General features: G+C 37.2%; 1 protein-coding gene across 1 annotated transcript in view; it reads left to right on the top strand.

Annotated features, from left to right (window-relative positions):
- The window catches only part of LOC124595974 (T-cell activation inhibitor, mitochondrial-like), a 338,719-nt gene that overhangs the window by 135,353 nt on the left and 178,815 nt on the right, over window positions 1–24,551 (top strand). The window contains exon 5 of the mRNA XM_047134917.1: window positions 16,511–16,731. Coding sequence (XP_046990873.1) covers window positions 16,511–16,731 — 221 coding nt within the window. The remainder of the gene's footprint in view (window positions 1–16,510; window positions 16,732–24,551) is intronic.

Below are 24,551 nucleotides of genomic sequence, written 5' to 3'. Positions count from 1 at the left end.
ATCACAAAATATACTCAGCTTTTTCTTTGTGAGAAGGATGGCACTGATGGAACTAATGTAATCTAACACAGTATATGATTAACACTAATGTAATTGAAATTCAGAGAGTTTAAGTTCAGGCTCTTGGTAGGTAAAAACCTTGACTGTCACTTTGACTTCTGTTCGACACTCATTGTAAATTGTCTGACATCTGGAGCTGTTGAATTTGAACTGATCAGAGTGGCTGACAAGTGAGTGATAATTGCTGGAACTGGCTGATGAGAATTGGCCGATAACTAGCTGTGTTGGTGTACAGCCACTTAAATCATTTATTTGGTGTATGAATATCATTCTGTGAAGTATGTGGCGCATGCATCAAACAGTTTTGGGTTTCAGCACTCTGTTTGTGGCAGATGTAACAATTGGTGGATGAATGGCCTATTTGAATGTCTTGTGGGGAAGCACAAAACAGGTCCTGGTATGTGTGCCACCTAGGAGGCGGCTGAACATGCTAAGTGTGATGCCATGTTGAGACTGCCTGTGAGTGTACTGTGGCTGGCAAAGGAGCAGCACTGTGAATAGCTGAAAGTAAGGGGAAAACTCCAGCTGTTATCGGAATCAGAATTTTGCTGTCTCATAACATATATGGTCAATTGATTTAGTCTACAGGAGCCTTGTCAGCTGATAACTGCAACAGATTATAAATTTTTATTATTATTTTATTAGCATGTAGTATAAATATTTATTACCATATGGTTCCATAGTATGAATTTAATTTTTTATTCTGCTCAGATTGTCAGACCATCATTAAAATCTTCTCAACAGCATAATAGCATTTCTGTACCAGAGTGCTATATAATTTTCTTTTTATTAACTAAATTTCAGCCTTTGAAAATTTGTGACTCTGGACTTGTTGCATATTTTTATTCCCGTATATTGTGGGGTCCATGCAGAAAGTGGAAGTGTGTGTTTAGAGAACATGAAACTTCCTTTATTTGTAGTTTCATATGTGTGCTAGAAATTATTTAGAAGAAACAGTTCAGGATTATTATTTTTTAAGAGAATTATTTCATGTAAGTGTAATGAAGAAACACATATTTTTGGGTCTCATAATAGTGGCTGACAAGATTCTTTTAGCCTTGCATTGCACTTGTTTCTGCAAGGTTAGTACTCTCAGCATGTTGCTAGTATTTTCCCAAAACACAATATCGTATCTTTTCAGGTAGTCTTTGTGGGAGGACCCTGATAGATTTCTGTCCAATTGCATTTATAAGAATTTGACATGTTCTGCTTCATTTTGTTCCTGTCTTCTGCACGAAATATGAATATCATTTGTTTTAGACTGTTTTATCTTAAACTGCAACAACGGCATTTTTTAGTATTTAACTTTAGGCCATTTGGATGGAAAAAGACGTCTAGGTTTACTAGAGCATTTGTGATATTTTCGGGGAATTGTTCTGTATTTTGATTTTCCATCAGTGCTGATGTATCATCAGCAAATAAAACTGAATGATGCTGATATGTTTATGGTCCCTCTGCTTTCTCTCTGTTTGATACAGCTTATGCCACAGCTCAGCACTACGCATAATTCCATACTTTTGGGAAGCTGCTGCAACTGTTTATGCGAACATCCACTATTCCAAAATATACAAACATAAGATGTTTCAAAAAAATTCAAGAGATGAGAAATACTAAATAACAAATAATTGATAGTGGTCAGGTCTGAAATGGCAACCCACAGCGTGCCAGCCAGTGATGCTAACCATTGTGCCACACTGCATGCGTTCTCACTGAAGCCATCTACAGCTCTCTTGATCTAGAACTTGTCAATGGTTCTCTTTATAGCGTCATCAGGGAATACTTGCATTCAGATCATGTTGTCATATCATTTTCACTATGATGAACATCAGTTGTAGCCCCTCCCATCAATGCTTCGTATTCATAAGTGGGGTCTTCAGTGTCCTTGAACAAGAACTCCACTGTCAATCTGCACCTTAGATCTGTAATAGTGCTTCATCTGAAAGATATAGGTGACATCTCTGCACCTTGTCTTCTTTATGAAGAGTCATAAACCTTCACTTCGTTTGTGACATCTGATAAGCGACAAAGTAGATGATAGGGCCCAAAGTAGTGTTTTAGTAACTTTTATGACAGTCTTGCATTCAGCAAAGGTGTAAAACTCTGTATAGGTATTGTATTGTATTGTATTTTTTATTGGTCCTGTTGTCTACATAGCAGCTTATGCATAAGACAGTGGACAAGTCAAGTTATAAATATACAGGCTGAAAGTCATTTCAAGGCATACATATTTAAGGTTACAATAATTCACTTTACACATAAGTATTTATATAACATATTTCATAAATTTAAATATTCTTCAATGGAGAAAAAGCAGTGATGCTGTAAATATGACTTTAGAGATTTTCCAAATGTATTGACCTCAGTGATAGCTTTTATGTTTGCAGGAAGTTTGTTATAAAGCTTAACTCTCATGTGAAAAGTACCTTTTTGGCACAGTGCTGTGCTGATTTGAGTCACATGTAAGTTTCTGTTTTGTCTGGTAAAGTGCTCATGTATATCACAGTTTTTTTGCAGTCTCCGGTCCTTGCCTATTACATTTAATTTAAAGAACAAAAGGGTTTCCATAATGTATACACATAGTAATGGAGGAATAGGAGATTTCTTAAACAGGGGTATACAAGAGTCTCTAGGCTTGCACCCAAACAAGATTCTAATGGCCCTTTTTTGTAGTTTAAAAGTGCTATTAGCTGTTTTAGAGTTTCCCCAGAAGGCGACACCATATCTAAGACGAGAATGAAAGTACGCATGATATGCGTTCAATACTGTTTTCTCACTACAGCATGATTTTAATGAACAAAGAAGGTAACATGTTTTGCTTAGTTCTGCATTGAGATATTCAATATGCTTATTCCATCTGATGTTACTCTGCAGCCAAAGTCCTAAGAATTTGATTTCAGTATTGTTACCAACTGGTTCGTCATTGATAGAGACTGATGGGATAAACATGTCCTTGTTAGGAATATTGTGGAATTTTAGAGCAATGGTTTTCTTACTGTTTATATCAAGCTGATTACTCTGTGCCCAGCTGCTAAGTTGTTTCGTGACACATGTTTTCTATGTGCTGTAACTGTTCATCGTCGTCTCCTTTTAGTAGAATTGTGGTGTCATCTGCAAATATGATTGTTTTTTGTGCATCAACATTTAAGCTTAGATCATTTATGTACAGAAGAAACAGAAGGGGTCCCAATACTGATCCTTGGGGTACACCACATTTAATTTGTTTATAGTCAGATAAGTGATTTCATACAGTGTTTTTAGTTCAATATTTGTGTGCTTGATGCACACTGCCTGCATACGATTAGTCAGGAAGGAACTGATCCACTTGTTGGACAGACCTCGAATACCATATCTTTCTAGCTTTGATAGCAGAATTTTATGGTCCACCATGTCAAAAGCTTTTGGCAAGTCAATAAAGACTCCTATTGTTTCCTGTTTTTTGTCCATCTGGTTAAGGATGGAATTGATGCACTCATAGACAGCAGTTGTCGTTGACCTCTTATTTCTGAATCCATGTTGTTCATTACATAGGATGCTGTTTTTATTTATAAATTTCATAAGTTTCTCATACATAACTTTTTCCAGTACTTTAGAGATGCAGGAGGAAATTGTGATGGGTCTGTAGCTATTTACATTGTCTTTATCCCCTCTTTTATATACAGGAATAACTTTTGATGTTTTCAACACATCAGGGAAAGTATCTGCCTGAAGTGAGCAGTCGCATAAGTGTGTGAGTACTTCAATTAGGTTTGATGCGCTCTTCTTTAACATTGTTGCAGGTATACCATCAATACCTGTCGATTTGGAATTTTTTAGTCCTTTTATTGCTTTAGCTACTTCATCTTGTGAAACAGAACTGATGTACATTGATCCTCTACATGCACTTATTTTATATTCATTTGCCTGGGTGCTCTTAAAGTTTGATTGTAACATATTATCAGCAACACCTGTGAAAAAGTTGTTAAGTGTGTTGGCTACTTCTAAGGGGTTTGTTACCTTTTTATTTTTATGTGATAGTGTTATATTTTTGCAAGGTTGTCTGTATTCTCCACATTCTTTTTTTATGACACTCCACATAGCCTTTGATTTATTAGCTGAATTATAAATGATTTCATCATTATGCATTATTTTTGCTGCTTTTATTACTTTTCTTAATGTTTTGGAGTATTTTTTATAGTATGCGCATAATACAGGTGAGGAATTTTTTGAGTTACATATTTCATGAAGTAGTCTTTTCTTCTGGCATGAAACCCTTATTCCCTTTGTGATCCAGCTGTTTGTTCTAGAGTTCCCCCTATAGTTAATGTTTTCAGTGGGAAGTTTCTGATACTCAGGTAGCTGCTTTTACTTCAGCCTTTAAATTGTAGGACGTAGCAAGGTTCAAAATGGTCTCCCTATTTCCACTATTCGTGAGGAAGTCAATATTGAATTCACCACAGATTATCAATTCACAATCCATTTTATTTACTCATTTTGTTAAAGAAAAGTTCAAAATTCCCGGATGGTGATCGGTAAACTGTAGCAAAAACCAGGTTGAACTGAGTAATTTTTATAGCTGCAATTTCATAATCCTTTTTGACATTTGACCTAGTTAAGTCAGGTAGTGTAATAAAATCTACATTATCCTCTGTGTAAATTGCTACCCCACCCTGCTTGATGTTTTTCCTGCAGTAGTAAGCAGCCAAGACAAATTTGTTTATTTTCATATTATGGATTAATTCTGGGTTAAGCCAGTGCTCAGAAATGCTTAACATGAAGATATCATTAAGTTCATGTGTTAATAGTACATTAATTTCATCGATCTTATTACGCAGGGATTGCACATTATGGTGATAAATTTTTAGTTCGGGTGTATTCACGATTTGGTAATTGGGAATCATATTTACAGCATCACATACCTCTAGTTTAAATTAGGAACGTCAGCAGTGTTGTATTTTCATTCTTCTTTCTTGTTTATTTTGTTGTCCTCGCTGTTGTTGGAAGGATGTTCAGGAAGCTGATAGATAGTTCTATCCCTTGCAAGTCTTTCTTTAATTATTTCATTAACACGATCACAAACAATTATTTTCCCTTCGTAGTTCAAATGCATTCCATGCTTCGTGTGCAGATTTCGATGCAGCTTGCTTATATCCAGTACATCGCACTTAGCGTATTGAGAACACAGTTTCCTTATTTTAATGCTTGTTTTCCGAATTTCTTTGTTTACATACAAACTATAAATCAGATCATGCCTATGAGGAAGTGTGGCAACTACTGTGTTTCTGCATTTATTAGCTTGTAAAAAAATTAGCAGCGTTTTCTCGCAAACCTCTGCTTCATTTTTTGCCACATTGTTTGAACCCATTATACAGACGATAAAGTCAATTTCTTGCATTAATTTCGTCTGAGAGTTAATGTCTTCAACATTTTTACATCCCGCTCCCGGTTTCACTACACTAGTCACTGCTACATCACGATTTTTCTCACGGGGCATGCTAGATAGATTTCTGTCTGTTAGTAATAGTACATTACTCTTTTTCCCGGATGATCTGTGTTTGTTGTTGACATTATTTGAATAAATGCTATTCATTTTCAGTTCACTGACTTTTTCAAGTTCATGATCATTTGGAGAGTCGTTATCACAGTCACTCGTTTGCAAAACATGATATTTGTTTTTTTCCAAAAAAGTGACAGTTTTAGCAGACTTTGTTGTTCTTTTTGTAATTGGAACACTATTTTTGTATGACACTTTTACCCACTCGGACGATATATTACTTTTGTCTTGCATCACTTCACTTAGTGTTGGCTTCGATCGTAGATCCCGATTTTCTTTCTTGAGTGAGTCAATATCGTTTCTTAAGGAACTGACTATGAATTGTAAGCTAGCAATTCGTTCTTTTAGCGTTGTTATTTCAGTGTTACAATTCTTACAAACTCCCTTTTTAACAGCATAACTATAACTATTTCTCAAGTTAGAATCACACACTTCTATACTCGTGGCCGTCTTGTTCCTCGTGGCCTTATTGTATCTTACTGGCCATCGCTTGGTATTATAACTCTTTCAGACTTCTCTTGCCTGTTCATAGGCTGTGTCCAAGGTATCTGTCTTGCTTATTCAGTCATGATGATGAAGTGTTTCACATAGTCATGTGAGTATCATCTAGCTGAGACAGGAAAAGTGTATCTATCATTCTTTCACCTTTGCAACTGTTGAGTGGAAAGAACAATGTGTGAAGCCTGTAGTGTCTTCCTTCACTGTATTACGTGCGATTGTCACTCTGGGTGTATTATATCCCAACCTCTCTGTTTGACATAGCTGTACATCAAGAGCTTATCTTACACCATCATACCAAAACACTCTGGGGCCATTAGTGTGTGAGTGATAGGCAGTTGCCATCCTCTGTGTGTTGTAACATGTAATTACCTCTGACACTGTGTGGGGCCGCAGTTAATAATCATATGCTCATTACTTCATTTTATCATTATGAAAAGACTCTTAAATTGTCCGTGTGTGCTTTCCACCTACCTTCGCTGTCTACAAGAGCCTGAAAACTGTATTTTGCCATCAGCTAGAAAGCGATCAAGAACATTCTGACCACAATTTCCAGTCTGCAAGTCCTCATGAGTCTTTGTACTCACTGAAAGAAAATGATCCTATTAGCTATTTACTCAGTGGGATCAGGAACTATGACAGCAAATAAAAGTTTTTGAGTTTTAACTGATGGATATATTCTGTAAAAGGCCACACTCACAAAATATAAGCCTTAGTATTGTTAACTAATATCACTATTGGAAACAGCACCATTTTTAGAGTTCAGAGGTGACATGTACGTGAAGTTCCAAGTAAAGTGGTCTATCGCCGTGACTCCTAATCACCAAAAGTTAATTACTCACCATAAAACTGGAAAATAATCTCACTACTTGCCACGCAGTTTTGTCAACATTACAGGTGGCACACAAACAGGTACTTCCGTGAAATCTTTGGGATCCAGTGTGGTGTACAGTCCTTGAGTCCCCTTCCTACTTTTACTGAAAATGCACTCAAATCTGCACAGCTCTGACTTCATACAGATACTGACAGTTTGATATCTTGGTGCGGTGTGTGTCCTACCACTGCCTCTCAGGTTGTATTTATATAGGAGCACAGCAAACTACCAAATGGAACGTGTGCTATCAAACACATTAGACACAGGTAGCAGTATCTAAATGGCCCCTTCCTTGGACTTGTATTAATTAATAGCTTTGTCATTTAACAATTTACAATCTTCTTATTGTTCTTATAAATACAATTAAGTTGGCTTTAGTCACTGACAAAGTGTTGTATCAAAAAACTCATGACAGTAAACTGTATTAACTGAATTTTATTTGTACTACCGGATATGGCCGTAAGCCCTCATTTGGTACAAAAAGCACTTAAAACATTTCATTTGTCATGAATATTGAAACACAAAGCATTGAATATTTTAATCCACATGAAACACATTATACAAAACTCATTCATAGCATTTACAAGCATGGCAGTCATCCTGTTCATAATGCATTATTTTGTAATTGTAAGTGAATCCTGTAATTATAACTTTCTGTTACAAATACAAATGATACTTAATCTACCATGAATAAGATTGTTTTCATCCCACATTTGTTTTTTAGTGAATAACTCGAAAACTAGTAGAGGTAGCTTTTGATGTCATATTTTAATGTTTTTACATGAAACTGAGGTTACATACAAATTTTGAGATTTCTGAGTCTAATGTTTAGCAGTTTCAGTTTTTCATAAAGATGTCGATTTTAACCAAAATATTGCACTGATCAAGTGGAGACTTGCAACTGTTAATTGTCCTTTGTTTGTTAAGCATATCACACTATGACAATGTGGCACTGGCAATAGTGAACTGGGGTAAGCCCAGGCACACTCACTCACCTCTGTACCTCTTACACTGATACAGTGTTTGTTTTGCCTCAACTAGTCCTGACAGAAAAACATTTCCACAATCCAAGATCATTGCATAGAGTGCTCTGTGCTTCACAATGATGCCTCATACAAGAAATCTTTGCAGTTGCTGGATCTTCAGCACAGCTGTGGTAACAGTGTAGTAGATGAGGTAGTCAGTGCAAACTATTATTCATTGATTTCAATTTTTCAACTTCAAGAACCTCCCCAGAACTTCAATTCCAATCCACTGGAATGCCACTGCTGCAAGTAGAATTGATATTAGGTGTTCTGGAGGTAGTTGGGGCACTTGTTTCTGTCACTGGCATTCCTTACAGGGGATCATACAGTGTTTAATGGATCAGTGAAGGCATACCCAGTTATACCAGTGTCTGATTAGACAGAGTTGTCGTGAATGCTGTGTGTTCAGTTGTTGGAGCGTCATGGAAATACTTTAGGATAGCTGGCCTTAGATGAGCAGGAATGACAAGCAACCATTTCTGATCGATTGGATAATAGTTCCTTATGTACAGTGTTCTGTTTATTAATTGGAATTCTCCTTTGGTTGGTTGCCCCATCATCAAGGCTTGAAGGGTTTTCATCAGTCCCTCTGTTCAGCACTAGTGTCATTTATTGAGATTTCATCCATTCTGCTGTGTTGCAGCAAAGGATTCCTTGAAAGGCCGTTGGCATCCTTGTGTTTGTGTTAGTTTTCGTTTACCACTGTGACATTTTACTACTGAAGCCTATGTGCCCATCTTGCCAATTGACCCTACAGATCCTTCAGGCTAATCAGGTATGATAGAGAACATTGGTCTGTCATAACAGTGAATAAATATTGTCGTAATGTGTTGATGACCCAAGCAACTGCAAAGCACTCAGTTCATCTTGGACTTGGAGAGAAGTCTGGAAGCATAAGCTACCAACTTTACAGTATCTTTCAGTATTTGCACAAGAACTGTACATATCCTGGATTGTTTCAGCTGTTCACATGAATGTTGATCTAGGCGTGAGTTGTGGCTGTTGATGTCACATGGATATCCAATGTTCTCCTTGATCACCTAGAATGCTTATGGTTGTTACTGGTATGTCCTTCATAACTTGAGTAGTTCTTTGCAATTGACAAAAGCTTCACAGTTTGACTGGGTATCTAGATTGCTGACTGGAACTTGTTGATGGCAGTGGTATAAAATCTTCATTGACAAACAATCAACCAGACCAATCTTTTTTACATGTGCTTATTGAAATAGCTTTTTTAATATGTACTCTAATCTCCTGTAGTCTGTGACTGTGAAATCTGTAGAAGTCCCATTTGAGAAGAACATTGTGATTGTTTTCATTACTGAAATATCTTTTCATGAAAATTTCTTCTTCCATATTCTTTATTTTCAGTAATTTGATAAGCATCAAGGTATGACATTTCTAAGTTCAAAGAGAACTCATCAATGTTATTAAATGTGTAATTTATTAAAGTATTGTCTCTGCATGTTGCTGTTCACTCATTTACCCTGCTAAAATCAGTAAAATTTAGGTTAAAACCAGAGTCTTGATTTAAGTCAATAAATCTAGTTGACCTGCTTGTTTTCCTCATTGTATCTGTGTTAAAATCATCAGAAGCTACATTTTTTCTTTTTTTGTGAGTTTATGTAGGAGGCACTGGAATTTACGTAAATATAATTTGGTTGCATCACTACCTGGAATCCTGTATATTGAGATGATGATAATATTCTGCCATCATAACTCTACACACCCTAAAATTTTCCATTTTATTTAAAACTGCTATAGAATGTATAGCCACTGATCAATTAGGCAAATGACGATGATATTTTTTTCTGAAAGAATAATTTGCAGAAAGTCAATTTTTGTGATTCTAGCTTGTGGATACGTTTCAAACAGGTTGTTTATGTTCCAGAATCCATTTAGAATGAAGATTACAAATTTACTGATGGCACCCTCTGAGATAAAATATTCTGGAGGTAAAATGTATAACCCCATTTGGATCTCCTAATGGGGCCTACTCAGGAGAACATTTTCATCCAAAGCAAAAACGAATCTAGCATTCAGGTCTCAGTTTTTATGTTAGATTCCTTAACTGTGTAAGTAGGTTGCAGAACTTTAAAAGAAAAATGGATAAGTTAAAGGTACGTCATGTGAATTAATGAAGAAGGAAGAAAAGAATTTCTGGTTAAATTACAAGAAGATTTTCTACACAAAACCTAATATGGCTAATGCAGGAGTAGGTCTAATAATGTGTAAGAAAAGTGAGCATGCAAATGAATTACTGTGAACAGTAACTGAATACATTATCATAGCCAAGACATACACAAAGTCCACACTCACCACATCAGTACCAGTATACATGCCTGGTAGTTCCCAGATAATGAAGAGAGTGAAAGTTTCTGACGAGTCAAAAGAAATAATTCAGGTTATTAAGGCAGGTGAAGATTTAGTTGTGATGGGGGACTGGAATGTGATTGTAGGAAAAGGAAGAGAAAGAAAAATAATAAAACATGGACTGTGTGAAAAGAATGAGATGGACCTAGCAGATTTTGCATAGAGCTCCATTTAATCTTTGTAAACGTGTGAGTTAGAATCATGAAAGAAGGTTGTATGTATAGAAGAGATCTGGAGATGCCAGAATGTTTCATACAGGTTATGTAATGGTAAGACAAAGATTTTAAAACTGGATTATTAAGTACAAAACAGTTCCAGGGACACATGTGGACTTTGACCATCATTTGCTCCTTATGAGTTGCAGATTAAAACTGGAAAATTAACAGAAAGTTAAAACTGAGGAGATGGCATGTGAGTAAATTGAAAGAACCTATGATTGTTTTTAGTTTCAAATGGAGTGTTGTGGTATGATTGACTGAAACAGGAGACAGGAATGCTGTCACATCAAACAACAATCAAGTACAAATGCAAAGGCATGGTCATCAGTAAAGTAAAATATGTAGAATTGAAAGCATGTTTGTCACTGACACAAATATACAGCCAAAACTGATCTCCTGGTCAGAGAGTGCAGCTATTTATACAATGTGCTAACATTACAAGCATAAGATATTTCAAGAACTTTCTAGAAATGTGATTGCTAAATAACAAATAATTAATGATGGTTGAGTTTGAACTGGCAACTTGCAACATGCCAGCCAGCAATGCTAATCACTACACTACACTGCATGCACACAGCTTGCAGCATTGCTCCCTCTCCTGAAGAAACAGTGATCCACTCGTAAAGAAGTTCTTATTGGAGTCAACTACAGCACCCTGGATCTAGATGTTGCCAGTGGTCCTCTGTATGATAGTGCTGGCAGATCCTCATGTTCTGGCCATGTTATGTCCTCTTCACTATGATGAGCATAGAAGGTTGTCCATACCATTGAGGCTTCATGGTCATTGAGTGGGTCTTCAGTTTCATTTAACCTCCCAGCTCTGATCTGCATCTCTGGACTGCCATAGCATCTCATATGGAGGACATGTATGGTGTGTCTGTGCTTTTGTTTTCTTGATGAAAGATCAAAACCCTCAACATCATGTGGAATGTCTGACAAACAATGATGTGCCCTAAGTAAGTAACTTTTCTGATAGTGATAAATAGGAATTTTTGCAGCCAAGTTCATGTATTGAAAAATTTTGTATTTCCTCAGTGACTGGTTTTGAAAGGTATTGTGGAAATACGAGGTGCATCCAGAAAGTAAGTTTCTCAATGTTGTTTCCTTTAAAGTAGATGTATTTGGCCAGGAAAATTGCACATGTGCAATAGATCTGTTGGTGTGACAATCAAATGCCAGCTTGACAGATCCCACCTGGTGCCAGTACTACATCAGCAGGGTCCAGAAGTGTTATCTCTGATTCATTCTCCCGCCACCTGTGAGGTTTGGTCAGTGATAAAGTTCCCTAATTCACAAAAAATAATGGCCTTCGAAATTCCCCTCAGCTCTGTCAGGTCTACGGACGGAACATCATGAACAAACACATAATGCGTTGCTGGTGTAGACTTTTTCCGAAGCTCATAAGTGTGTCCGTGTTGAAGAGTGCAGTGGGCAACTGTCCTTCATCAGTGATCACACCCAATCACCTGGTTGAGCTGGGCGGGGGAGGGGGGGGGGGGGGCACAGCACATCTTCGAGAAACATAGCTTCATGATCATTACGCAGCTCAGCAGCCATTTTCCACATATTTTGTGATCCTTGTAGCAGGAAATTGCCGCTAAGCACCTGATGTTTAAGAAATTGTGTGCTAGATGGGTGCTGAAAAACCTGACACCTGAGCACAAAACAAAATGCTTTGAAGCACCACCGACATTTCTGTAGTGGTATCATGCTGACGGTGAGGAGTTCCTCAACAGAATTGTTATGGGCATGAGACATGGATTTCTCATTTGACACTGGAAATCAAGCTGCAGTCAATGCATTGACATCACAGTGGATCTCTGGTCAAGACAAAATCCAAACGGATAAGTGTCGGTGCAGAAAGTGATGTGACTTTGCCATTCAGAACAAAAGGCATGGAATGCTTACTGCAGGTGTTGTGCTTCTCTGTGACAATGCTCTTCCTCATATGGATTGGCGCACAGCAGCTGTTTTGAAAAAATTTTGCTGGGAGCTGTTTGATCATCCACCATACAGTCCTGTTCTTGCTCCCCCCCAGTTTCCATCTTTTCTTGGACCTAAAGAAATTCCTGTCCTCTGGCCAGTGTTTTGACGATGATGAAGAGCTGAAGATGACTGTCACACACTGGTTCCATTCACAGACAGGATACTTCTACGTCTCAGGATTATAGAAATTGATCCCACGATATGGCAAGGCAGGTGTCTCATTTCTTTCAGTGACTGTTGAAAAATAGCTCAAAAATTGCTGTACCTGTTGTCAATAAAGTTTTTCCTGTAACTATGTTTTTTTTTTTTTAAAAAAAATGAGGAAACTTACTTTCTGGATTCACCTTGTAATACTACAGAATACCCAAAGATGACAGCTAGATATGTTGAAACTGGTCACTGAGCAAATAATAAATTTTTCAATGCAAGATCTTGGTTGCAAAGATCAGATTGCACCCAGCAACATGTGCAACATATATATTTTCTGATAGTCCCACTTTCTGCACAGATGTGAAAATCCATACCAAGTCTCCTGTGCAGTATCTCATTCCACACTTCCTCTTTCAACTCTACCAAGGGAATCCATTTTGCATAACCCATAGTTCTATTTGACTTATAGTTGTTGTGCTAATTATGATGGTTGATCACAGTTCAATAAAATAGCTATCAGTGGTGAAGATACTCAAAAGTGAAATAAACATCTCAGTTTATAATTAAAATTCTAGCATGTTAATGATTGTAATTTTAACAGTTTTTCCCAGAATTCTGGACAAAATGGAGTAAAAATTGGAGTTGTTATTAGAAACATACAAAGAAAGTGATGAAATCAAACTCATGAGTAATAAAATTTTTGTAATCAGGTCTATGTAGGAACTACAAAAATTAGTATTCATGAAAATAATCAATTTTTGAAGATACAGTGTAAGTGGATAGATTAAAAATCTACTCACCAAGAAGCAGCAGGAGAACACACACAAGAAAGATATTACAGCTTGCAAGCTTTCAGAGCCAGTGACTCCTTACAGCAGAAGGGTTGAAGGAGAAGGTAGAGGGGTGAAGGAAAAGGACTGGTGAGTTTAGAAAAAGGAGTAGAGTTTGGAAAAGTCATCCAGAACCCTGGGTCGGGGGAGACTTACCATCAGTTTCTCAGGGAATTAACAAGTCTCTTAAGTACTTCCCCCATTCCCCTCCTCTTCTGCTCCAAAGGCCTCACCAGGGTAAAAAAGATTGAAGAAGAAAGAGGAAAGTTCAGCTGTAAGATTGATTTGGTACTACTGTAGAATGTCAGTGAATTCAGATTTCATGTGGAGGAATATATTTGGCACTGGTGCCATAGTGCTAAAAGGTTATATCCTTTCCCACGCAGCACAACCATACAGTCAGTCATGTATCAATTCATGTGCATTATAGGATAACCATGACCTTCACAAGCAACTGCATGAATGTTTAGATCAAGTGGCTGTCACTGAACTCATTACAAACCCCCAAACATACATCTTATGTAGAAATTTGGTGCGTACAGTTTCTTCTGGGGACTCAGGTACCAGCTGCTCCAGGAGCTGACCTTATTATCAGCAAAGTGATATGTAATGAACTCAGCAGAGCATGCACTTAAGCATTGGAAAAAGTTCGTGTTAATGCTGAGCTTTCAATCCATCTATACACTGTTCATCCTCAATGACTCTATTCTACACAGTGGTGAGTGCTTAATGATTTTCACTTTATTTGTGACCTCCCAATATAGTTTCATGTACTGGACAGGACAGTGTCTGAAAGTAAGCTATAGAGATGGGTGCTCAGCAAGATGAGTTGGATGCTGTATAACAAACATTCACAGGGCCAGTTAGGCTTCCATTGTACAGTGTTCTGTCCAGGCTGACCTCTGGTGAGTGAAAAGAGTTGTTCCAAAATAGTGGGCAAATGAGTGACTCTGTGGAGATTCAGCTGCCTTCAGAATAAGAGAAATGCTGTATGGTTGTGTTATTAAGGAGAACAGAAGAGATTGTTACTGTGTTCAGTGACTTCTCTGCTCTTTAGGGAAAAGCTATATTTTAAATTCTGGTATATTACTTTATGCATATAAAGACATTAGTATCATGGGTATGAATGCTAGTATCAACAGTACCATCACTTGTCTAATTTTACTCTCAATTTTTATTTTCTCATGTAATTATTTAGCTACACCTTATATTACTGACAAGTAGTACAATATTTGCCGTATTATCTAGTATTTCTGAAGATCTTAGATAGCAGATCAACCAAAACTGTGACCTAAAAATCTACATCTACATCTAAACTCTGCAAGTGGAGCATAATTATGGTACCATTGCCATTTTCCCACCTTTCTGTCCCATTTGCAAATGGAGTGTGGGAATGATGCTAGTCGTACACCTCCACATATGCTCTAATATCCCTCATTTTCTGATTGTGGTCATGCAGTGAGGTTTCACAGGAGTAATACATTGCCTGTCTCTTCTCCCATTGTATGCTCTCAGGACTTTAACATTAATTTTCTCCATGATGCATAATGTTCCTCTTGTAGCATTGCTACTGCTCTTTGATTAGTAATCCCGTAATGCAGTCGAGTTTACGTGAACTCATGATGAAAAGCATTGCTCAACCCCCTTGTCCTAAATAACGTTTCCGGTTTGGCTTTATTTGTGCACCAGAAGCCACTTCTCTCAGACTATTCCTATTTTTCTTAAACAGTAGGTATAAATGAAATCAGGTCTGCAATGAACTCTTAGTAGCATGGTTTGTCAGTCTTACTTGTAATACAATATTTACACAGAAGAAATGTTTGGTATGGTTACAAAAATTTCCCCCACACTTAGAATTTCTTCTGACATCAAGGAAATTCTATCATGAAGAATTCTCCCAATATTTTTTAAACATGGTGTGAATGAGATGCATTATTTTTATATTCATAGAAAATTTCTCCATTTCCTATTTTCCATTGCTCCATTTAGAGTGTATTGTAAACTCACAAAAACAGGTTTCAACATTAATTGGTTACATTTTGTTGGTCCCTGACTTTAGAGAATGTGAGTGCTAAGAGTACAGCCATCTGTTTACATCCGCAACCTTACTGTTTCTGACCTAACCACTTTACTGTTTTGGAAATTTGAACTTTCTCTTAATAATAAAGTAAGTGACAGATCTCAGTAATCCACAGGGTCTACAAACTGCAGACAGCAGTTTCCTGCACTTGTACTGCTAAGTGCTGATTTTGTGTTTATCTAAGGTCTCGTTATTTTATTCGTGTATATGTTAAGTCATACAGCTTTCTGGAAGATGGTGTGTTTAGTTAATAAATTACATAATGGTTGCTTCAGTCCTTCAGAGCAAGCTAAGATAGTTTTGCTCATTTTTAATTACAGACAAACTTAATAGTGCTTTCAGTATAATTTGAATTGCTGCCTGTTATGGTTTATGATTTTGCTGTAAATATTTTCAGCTTGCAGTGACTTGTTATCAGTTGTGAGTTAAATGCCTGTGTGTTACACAGTGTAGAGACAAAAACTGTAGAGGAAGACAGAGATTGGAATATATCCAGCAAATAATTGAGGATGTAGATTGCATGTGTTATTCTGAGATGAAGAGGTTGCTACAGGAGAGGATTTCGTGGCAGGTCACATCACACCACTCAGAAGACTGATGACTCGGAAAATATACATCGGGCCATCAGTCTTCTGAGTGGTGTGATGTGACCCGCCACGAATTCCTCTCCTGTGCCAACCTCTCCATCTCAGAATAACACATGCAATCTACATCCTCAATTATATGCTGGATGTATTCCAGTCTCTGTTTTCCTCTACAGATTTTGCCCTCTACAGCTCCCTCTAGTACCATGGAAGTAATTCCACGATGTGTTAACTGATGTCCTATCATCCTGTCCCTTCTCCTTGTCAGTGTACAAAATGTACAAATTTTTAAATTTTTGTAGGTCCTGGCTGGAGGAAAATGTAACTGTGGCTCGAGAGAAGCTGGCTGCTAGAAAGCCTGTAAGAACAGAAATTGTAAGACTACAGGATACATTAAGAAAATCTTTGGGCCTTAAAGCAATATTGTGGGACTGTGGCTGGAATGTGACACACTTTCGTGGTTGCTTACAAAGTTTCCAGGCGTTGGTACGAAACCATCCTGAAATTGTTGGCGCTCTACAAGGTTGAATATTTATAAAGTATTTGTTCTGATTTCAACTATGGTTTTACTTAATAAATTTTGTTTTTCCTGTTTAAGTGTACTGTACCCACTTTATCTAGTATTATATTCAGACTTTTTAAATTTTATCTCAAAATGTTATGTGTGTGCATTAATAGAAGTTTAGAGGTAGTGATGATGATGTGGTAATATTACTTGGTGTATGTGCAGTTATAATAAGAGCTCAGGCAGCTCCAGTTACAGAAGAGTAGAGCAAAAAGAGAAGAGTGGATCTTTGGTCGTCATGGTTGTATGGCCAGTAAATCACATAAGGTTTGTGTTCTTTTGGATATGTCCAAAAGAATAGACACCATATATCAAAATAGGTATGTATTACAAAACAGGTAGTGGCTCTGGCCTTGCATTGTTCTGAAGCAATGCAGTGAGAGTGCCTCATATAGTGCCAAAGTGATGGTGTAAAGGCCTGGTGATGCTTGATTGAGTGGAGCTGCTCACAGGATAACATTAATGTTTGAAACTTGAACAACAAGAACAAGGGGACATCCTTTGAGTGCAATATGGATGGACTGTTCACCATGGGGCCAAAATGAGAATTATAGGTTCATACATTCTGTATTGATTGTGTTATTATGATGTAAATTAGAAATTTTTCAATTTACCAGCTCTTACAGTTATAGCAAAATACCTGTGTACTACAAAAACCACTGACAAAATGAACTTTCCTGTTCTCTTTAAGTAAAATATTAAATGCAGCTTCATAATTTCAAGAGGGGATAAAGAACTCCCTAGGTTTCATCAGAGTTGGAATTACATGTGATTTTTAACCACATGCTTAGGCAGCTGACAGAATGATAAGTGGTTAAATAGGTATGTCACGTTCTGTTTAATGAGCTATGCCAATTTTATAATTAATATTTGGTTAAGAAAGTTGAAATTGAATAATGAAGTCAACTGGCAGGTCGCAGCACACTATTACCTATTATGTTTAAAACTATTTAAGTCAGTAAGTATCTAATAAGCTTTAAAATGCTGTAAGGTTACTCAAAAATATTTGCTTGGTTTTTGTGAATTTCTTTGTCGTTTCTTGTCATGGTGTGTTTGTGGATTGTCCCATCATATCATGGCCTGATAAATGAACAAAATTTATTTTTGTATATGGTAGATACTACTAGAGTCTTTTAATGGTCAGTCAGAACAGTAAGGAGTAATAAAATGTGAACCTCTGATACATACCATAGAGTACGTATGTACAACACAACTTTGACATACCTGTCATGTTTCATCAATTGAATCTTAAGCTTTGTCAATTAAAAACTTAATGCCAACAAATAACCTACAGGCATAAGGCTAGAACTGTAGTGTCAAGCCAAACAGTCTGCACTGCAGAAGAAGACATGGCATCCGTTAGAGGGCATTGGACCCCAGTATGTCTGCAGAGTGCCATCTCTTTCCATGGCTTATGTGGAAAGTACTGGTTAATTAAGCAACTTAGTATACATGATTCAAAAACCTGACATTATTCAGTGGTCCACAATCCAGATCACTGGCATTTTTTTTACAAGGAATATACTGAACAACATTACAGGATAAAATTGTTTGTATTCATTATAAATATGTGTAAAAGTAAAAGTTGAAGAAATCCTGTATAAAAATGCCTACACATCCTGCAATAACTTATTTGTCTAATATACAAATATGTGTTTTATGATAGGACCATAGCACATATCAAGTTCATACATAAAATGTGGATCACTTACTTTACGAAGCGCAATATGTTACTCACATCAGGTCACTGTAATAGATTTATTATTTCATGAAGATATTTTGGCTCTAAGAACAAGAAACTTTAAAAAGAGATTGAATTAAATCGTATGTTCCTGAGGCGACTCAGTAAAGTAAGCGTCTTATTCATTTTGATTGAGAATTAAATCATATGTTTCCAAAGTAATTCAGGAAAGTAAGCGTCTTATTCATTTTGACTGAGAAGCAATCCATCAAATATTCCAAAAAATCAGTCCCAGGTATTTTTTGGGTGTTCATTCATCACACTAGCAAGAGTTTAATGTTTGTCATTGTAAATTTCTAACTCTTCTAATGTATCTAAAGTATTACTCTTATTCTCAGTGTGCAATACAGTAAGCTATTTTTCCATTTCTATTAGCTTATGGTTATGCTGTTGTAGATGTGCTCCCAGGGGCCGTTGCTTATGTAGCCATGTTCCCTAAACTGTTTTCCAATTTCTCTGTTTGTCTGCAAAATATAGTAGCAGCTGCATGAACTGTATTTAATTGTATGTACTCCTGCATTACAGTTAATTAATTTAGGGTGTTCCAAACTGAGGTGTAGAAATTGCCCTAACTTTTTATTGTCTGGAAACCTGCCTGTATGTTCTGTTTCCTGAAATCATTTGTAACTTTTTCAGGTAATGAACCATAATATGGCAGAGATATTTTATTAGTATTAAATTTACAAAGGATTTTTATTTTCTATTTTCCTAAACACTTTTTCACCAATCTTTCTATTATCACTTTCCCTGTAGCCATTCGCCTTGCATATCTGAATAATGATGCCAATTTCTCTATTCTTATCTTCCTGATCTAATTGAAACTTAGCATGCTGTGATCATGGATAAAATCATCTGCTGGAATAATTATGTCAGAGGTGATTGAATTGCAAAAGATGTTGGGTACAAGGCTCGAACCTAGACCATTAGGTCAAGAAAATTGAGTGAACTGTTTTGTTCCAGTTCTTTCATAAACGTTCTTTAGCGCACAAGGAATTTAAAGGAACATCCATCTCTGCAATTCATTCTACACTACCACTGAAGAATTTTAAAATGTTGACTACATGTCTCCTGTATAAAAAGATTTTCTTGCACAGTTCACTATTGGTTTGGAGAAATTTGCCTTCTAATTTGTTCATGAAAATCTTTGAGAGTGTATCTGAGAGACTTGAATCTATTGTCAATCCCTTGTTTTGACAGTATGTTTTTTTGATTGAAAGAGAAATAGTTAAAAGGTAGTGTTAATTTTGTAAGCTCAAATGCAGACAGATTCGAAACACAATCCTCAATGGATACATTTTTGTATAGGCTATTTATGTCAGAAGTAAGTAATGTACTATTTTCTGGTAAAACAATATCTTTTATGGCCTGAATCATTTCCTAACTATTTTTTAAACTATATGGTTTGTGAAATGTGTAAAGTTCTTTAATCTTTGGTTGGCACAACCTGTTTACGTAATAGTTTGGGCTCTTCCACGCACCAATAGTGGGACGAATATGGGCATTATCTTTGTGCAGCTTGATCTGTGCTTTTAAGAAAGGCATTTTAGGGTTGATCATTATTGGACTTTCTTCTCTCCAGTTTGAGTTTAGCAGTACATTCGAGTTGTTAATGGCCATTCTCATTTCATTGGCAAAAGTCTTTACTTCTACAAAATCATTTTCTTCAAATTTTTTATTTTTACTTTAGCAGTGTGTATATCATAATTAATTAACACTGACATATTACTCTAGTTACAGTTACATTATTTTGGCACACAAATACTTTCACACGGTAACCACCATACTGGCTTGTACAAATTTGGGTGCCTTTGCAATTTCACATTCTCTTTTCTCTTTGCCAATAAATTTTTTGGACACCTAATCACTTATCTTTGTTGGGAAGTTATAATTTATCCCCCTATTCAGAATGATAAACTCTATCAGGAAATGATGTATTTGTTAAGTTCACAACACATGCTGGTGAGTTGAGTGATTTTTCCACCAATGCCTGTGTTGTATTATTTCTATTTCATTAGACACAAAATGAGAAATAAAGTTGAAAATATTCCTGGAAACCAGAGGTTTGAGATCGGCCTTGAGCTAACATAGTAGTTCTTCAGTTGCACACATTGCCAAATATTTTTGCTTGTGCCTGCTCCAATTTCACTTCTAATCCATAGCACGTAAAATTTTTTAAGACATTATGTATTGTATGATCTTTTACATAAAGTGGCTCTGGTGTAAATTAGTGTAATGTCATGACTTATAAGTGTTTTATTAAACTTGATTAACAGAATGGTCATTATGTTCTTTTCATGCAATACGAACTACAAGCCTCCTTTTTTGTCTGGCTAGGTGCTATGATTTTCGTTCCAATTTAAATTTAAATAATCTATGAGAGTCTTACAATTACATCTACAAAATTACAAGGGATGCTCTGTAACAGCTCTCATAAATTGACGACAATCTTAGATATTTGAGACACCGTAAGTTAGCATGAATACCAGCATAATGTTACAAGACATGCAAGTATTATAAACATAAGGCTCATTACAGTTTTCGTATGCTTGCAGAGGAGATATATGCTCTGTGGGAGATATTGCACAGAGACACTGAAAATGTCATTGCTTACATAGACAGTATGCAAGAAGAACAAATGTTAAAACCAGTAATGTTGAGAGTGTTGTGGGAATCGCAGTAGTGACCAAAATAGTGAGGCACAGCTTCGGCTAAGTAACATGCTCCAGTTCGTGCCTCAGAAATTGATATAATGACTGGATTAATGTGTTGTCAGTATCATCAGGTAGTTGCGGCAGCATTTTGTGATGTTCCAGAGGGAATAAAATTGTGACAGATGTAGTTTATATCTACAAGACTACTTTGCAATTCACAGTTAAGTGCCTGGCAGAGGGTTCATTGAATCACCTTCTAGCTATTTCTCTGCAGTTCCATTCTCGAACTGCACGTGGAGGGAAGGAATTAAATTTTTCATGTGAGCTGTGATTTCTCTTATTTTATTATGATGATTATTTCCCCCTATGCAGGTGCACCAACAAAATATTTTCACATTTGGAGGAAAAAGTTGGTGATTGAAATTTCATGAGAATGATTGCAACACCAGTTTTTGCATATCATGACTATTCATTTATTTCCATGTCAAGTTCCAATGGACCAAATTTAGGACCAAATCTCCAAGGTCATGGAATGTGTCAGTACCTGAAATTACAACATAAAGGTAATAACAGATAAAAATAAAATGTTTATGAACCAGAAAAAAGTCAAACCATAAGGTTAAGTAAATGCAAACAACAATACAACAAGAATCAGCTTACTGTTTCAAGGAACTCCTCGACAGAATAGAAGGAGTGACCCATGAGGAAACTCTTCAGTTTTGATTTGAAAGCGCGTGGATTACTGCTAAGATTTTTTAATTCGAATGGTAGCTTATTGAAAATGGATGCAGCAGTATACTGCACACTTTTGTGCACAAGAGTTACGGAAGCCCGATCCAAATGCTGGTTTCAGTTCTGCCGAGTATTAACTGAGTGAAAGCTGCTTATTCTTGGGAATAAGCTAATATTGTTAACAAGAAATGACAGTAATATATAATAGAGGGAAACATTCCACGTGGGAAAAATTATATATAAAAACAAAGATGAGGTGACTTACCAAACGGCTTCGTCAGGAAAGAGGGAAGGAGAGGGAAAGACGAAAGGATGTGGTTCCATCAGATTCACCTGGTCCTACTCCAAATCCCATGCCACTTTCCTTGACGTTGACCTCCAACTGTCCAATGGCCAGCTTCACACATCCGTCCACATCAAACCCACCAACAAGCAACAGTACCTCCATTATGACAGCTGCCACCCATTCCACATCAAACGGTCCCTTCCCTACAGCCTAGGTCTTCGTGGCAAACTAATCTGCTCCAGTCCGGAATCCCTGAACCATTACACCAACAACCTGAAATCAGCTTTCCCATCCCACAACTACCCTCCCGGCCTGGTACAGAAGCAAATAACCAGAGCCACTTCCTTATCCTCTCAAACCCAGAACCTCCCACAGAAGAACCACAAAAGTGCCCCACTTGTGACAGGATACTTTCTGGGACTGGATCAGACTCTGAATGTGGCTCTCCAGCAGGGATACGACTTCCTCAAATCCTGCCCTGAAATGAGATCCATCCTTCATGAAATCCTCCCCACTCCACCAAGAGTGTCTTTCCGCCATCCACCTAACCTTCGTAACCTCTTAGTTCATCCCTATGAAATCCCCAAACCACCTTCCCTACCCTCTGGCTCCTACCCTTGTAACCGCCCCCGGTGTAAAACCTGTCCCATACACCCTCCCACTACCACCTACTCCAGTCCTGTAACCCGGAAGGTGTACACGATCAAAGGCAGAGCCACGTGTGAAAGCACCCACGTTATTACCAACTGACCTGCCTACACTGTGAAGCTTTCTATGTGGGAATGACCAGCAACAAACTGTCCATTCACATGAATGGACACAGGCAGACAGTGTTTGTTGGTAATGAGGATCACCCTGTGGCTAAACATGCCTTGGTGCACAGCCAGCACATCTTGGCACAGTGTTACACCGTCCAGGTTATCTGGATACTTCCCACTAACACCAACCTGTCAGAACTCCGGAGATGGGAACTTGCCCTTCAGTATATCCTCTCTTCTCATTATCCACCAGGCCTCAATCTCCACTAATTTCTAATTTCAATTTGCCGCCACTCATACCTCACCTATCTTTCAACAACATCTTTGCCTCTGTACTTCCGCCTCAACTGACATCTCTGCCCAAACTCTTTGCCCTTACAAATGTCTGCTTGTGTCTGTGTATGTGCGGATGGATATGTGTGTGTGTGTGTGTGTGTGTGTGTGTGTGTGTGCGAGTGTATACATGTCCTTTTTTCCCCCTAAGGTAAGTCTTTCCGCTCCCGGGATTGGAATGACTCCTTACCCTCTCCCTTAAAACCCACATCCTTTCGTCTTTCCCTCTCCTTCCCTCTTTCCTGACGAAGCAGCTGTTGGTTGCGAAAGCTTGAATTTTGTGTGTATGTTTGTGTTTATTTGTGTGTCTATTGACCTGCTCCTTTTAGAATGGGACATAAGACATAAGCGAATGAAAATAAGCAAAGTAGACTAATTTTCGTGTTGAACTATCAGCTACTTCAGATACCATACAAATAGTAAATATGGCAGCATAAAGTCTTTGAGCAAGATCCTGAACATGAGCTTTCCACGACAGTTTACTATCTATCTGAACACCTAGAAATTTGAACTGATCAGTTTCACTGATCATATGCCCATTCTGTAAAATTAAAATGTTAGATTTTGTTGAATGTGTGTTAGAAATTGTAAAAACTTAGTCTTACTGTGATTTGGTGTTAGTTTATTTTCTACTTAGGTCATGAACTGCACTATTTGAAACTGAGCCAGTGTTGCACACAACATCCTTTACTATCAAGCTAGTGTCATCAGCAAACAGAAATATTTTAGAGTTACCCGTAATACTAGAGGGCATATCATGCCCTGGGGCACATCTCATTTGACCATACCCCATTCAGACCCCATATCACAGCCATTCTCAACATTGTGAATAATGACCTTTTGCTGTCTGTTGCTAAAGTAAGAGGTGAACCAATTGTGAGCTACTCCCTGTATTCCATAATGGGCCAACTTATGGAGCAATATTTTGTGATCAGTACAATCAAACGCCTTAGTTAAATAAAAAATATGCCTTGTGTTCAAAACCTTTTGTTTAACCCATCCAGTACCTCACAAAGAAAAGAGAGTATAGCTTTTTCAGTTGTTAAGTGACTTCTAAAGCCGATCTGTACATTTGATAGCAAATTGTGTGATAAAAAATGATCAATTATCCTTGTATATACAGCCTTTTTGATAACTTTAGCAAACACTGATGGCATAGAAATAAGTCTAAAATTCTCTACATTATCCCTTTCTCCCTTTTTATAAAGCGGCTTCACTACTGAGTATTTTAGTCATTTAGGAAACTGCCCATTCCTAAAGGAAAAATTACAAATATG

The sequence above is a fragment of the Schistocerca americana genome, chromosome 2 (assembly GCF_021461395.2).
Source record: "Schistocerca americana isolate TAMUIC-IGC-003095 chromosome 2, iqSchAmer2.1, whole genome shotgun sequence".
In the NCBI taxonomy this organism is placed as follows: domain Eukaryota; kingdom Metazoa; phylum Arthropoda; class Insecta; order Orthoptera; family Acrididae; genus Schistocerca; species Schistocerca americana.
This window is presented reverse-complemented; position numbering and strand designations above follow the sequence as displayed.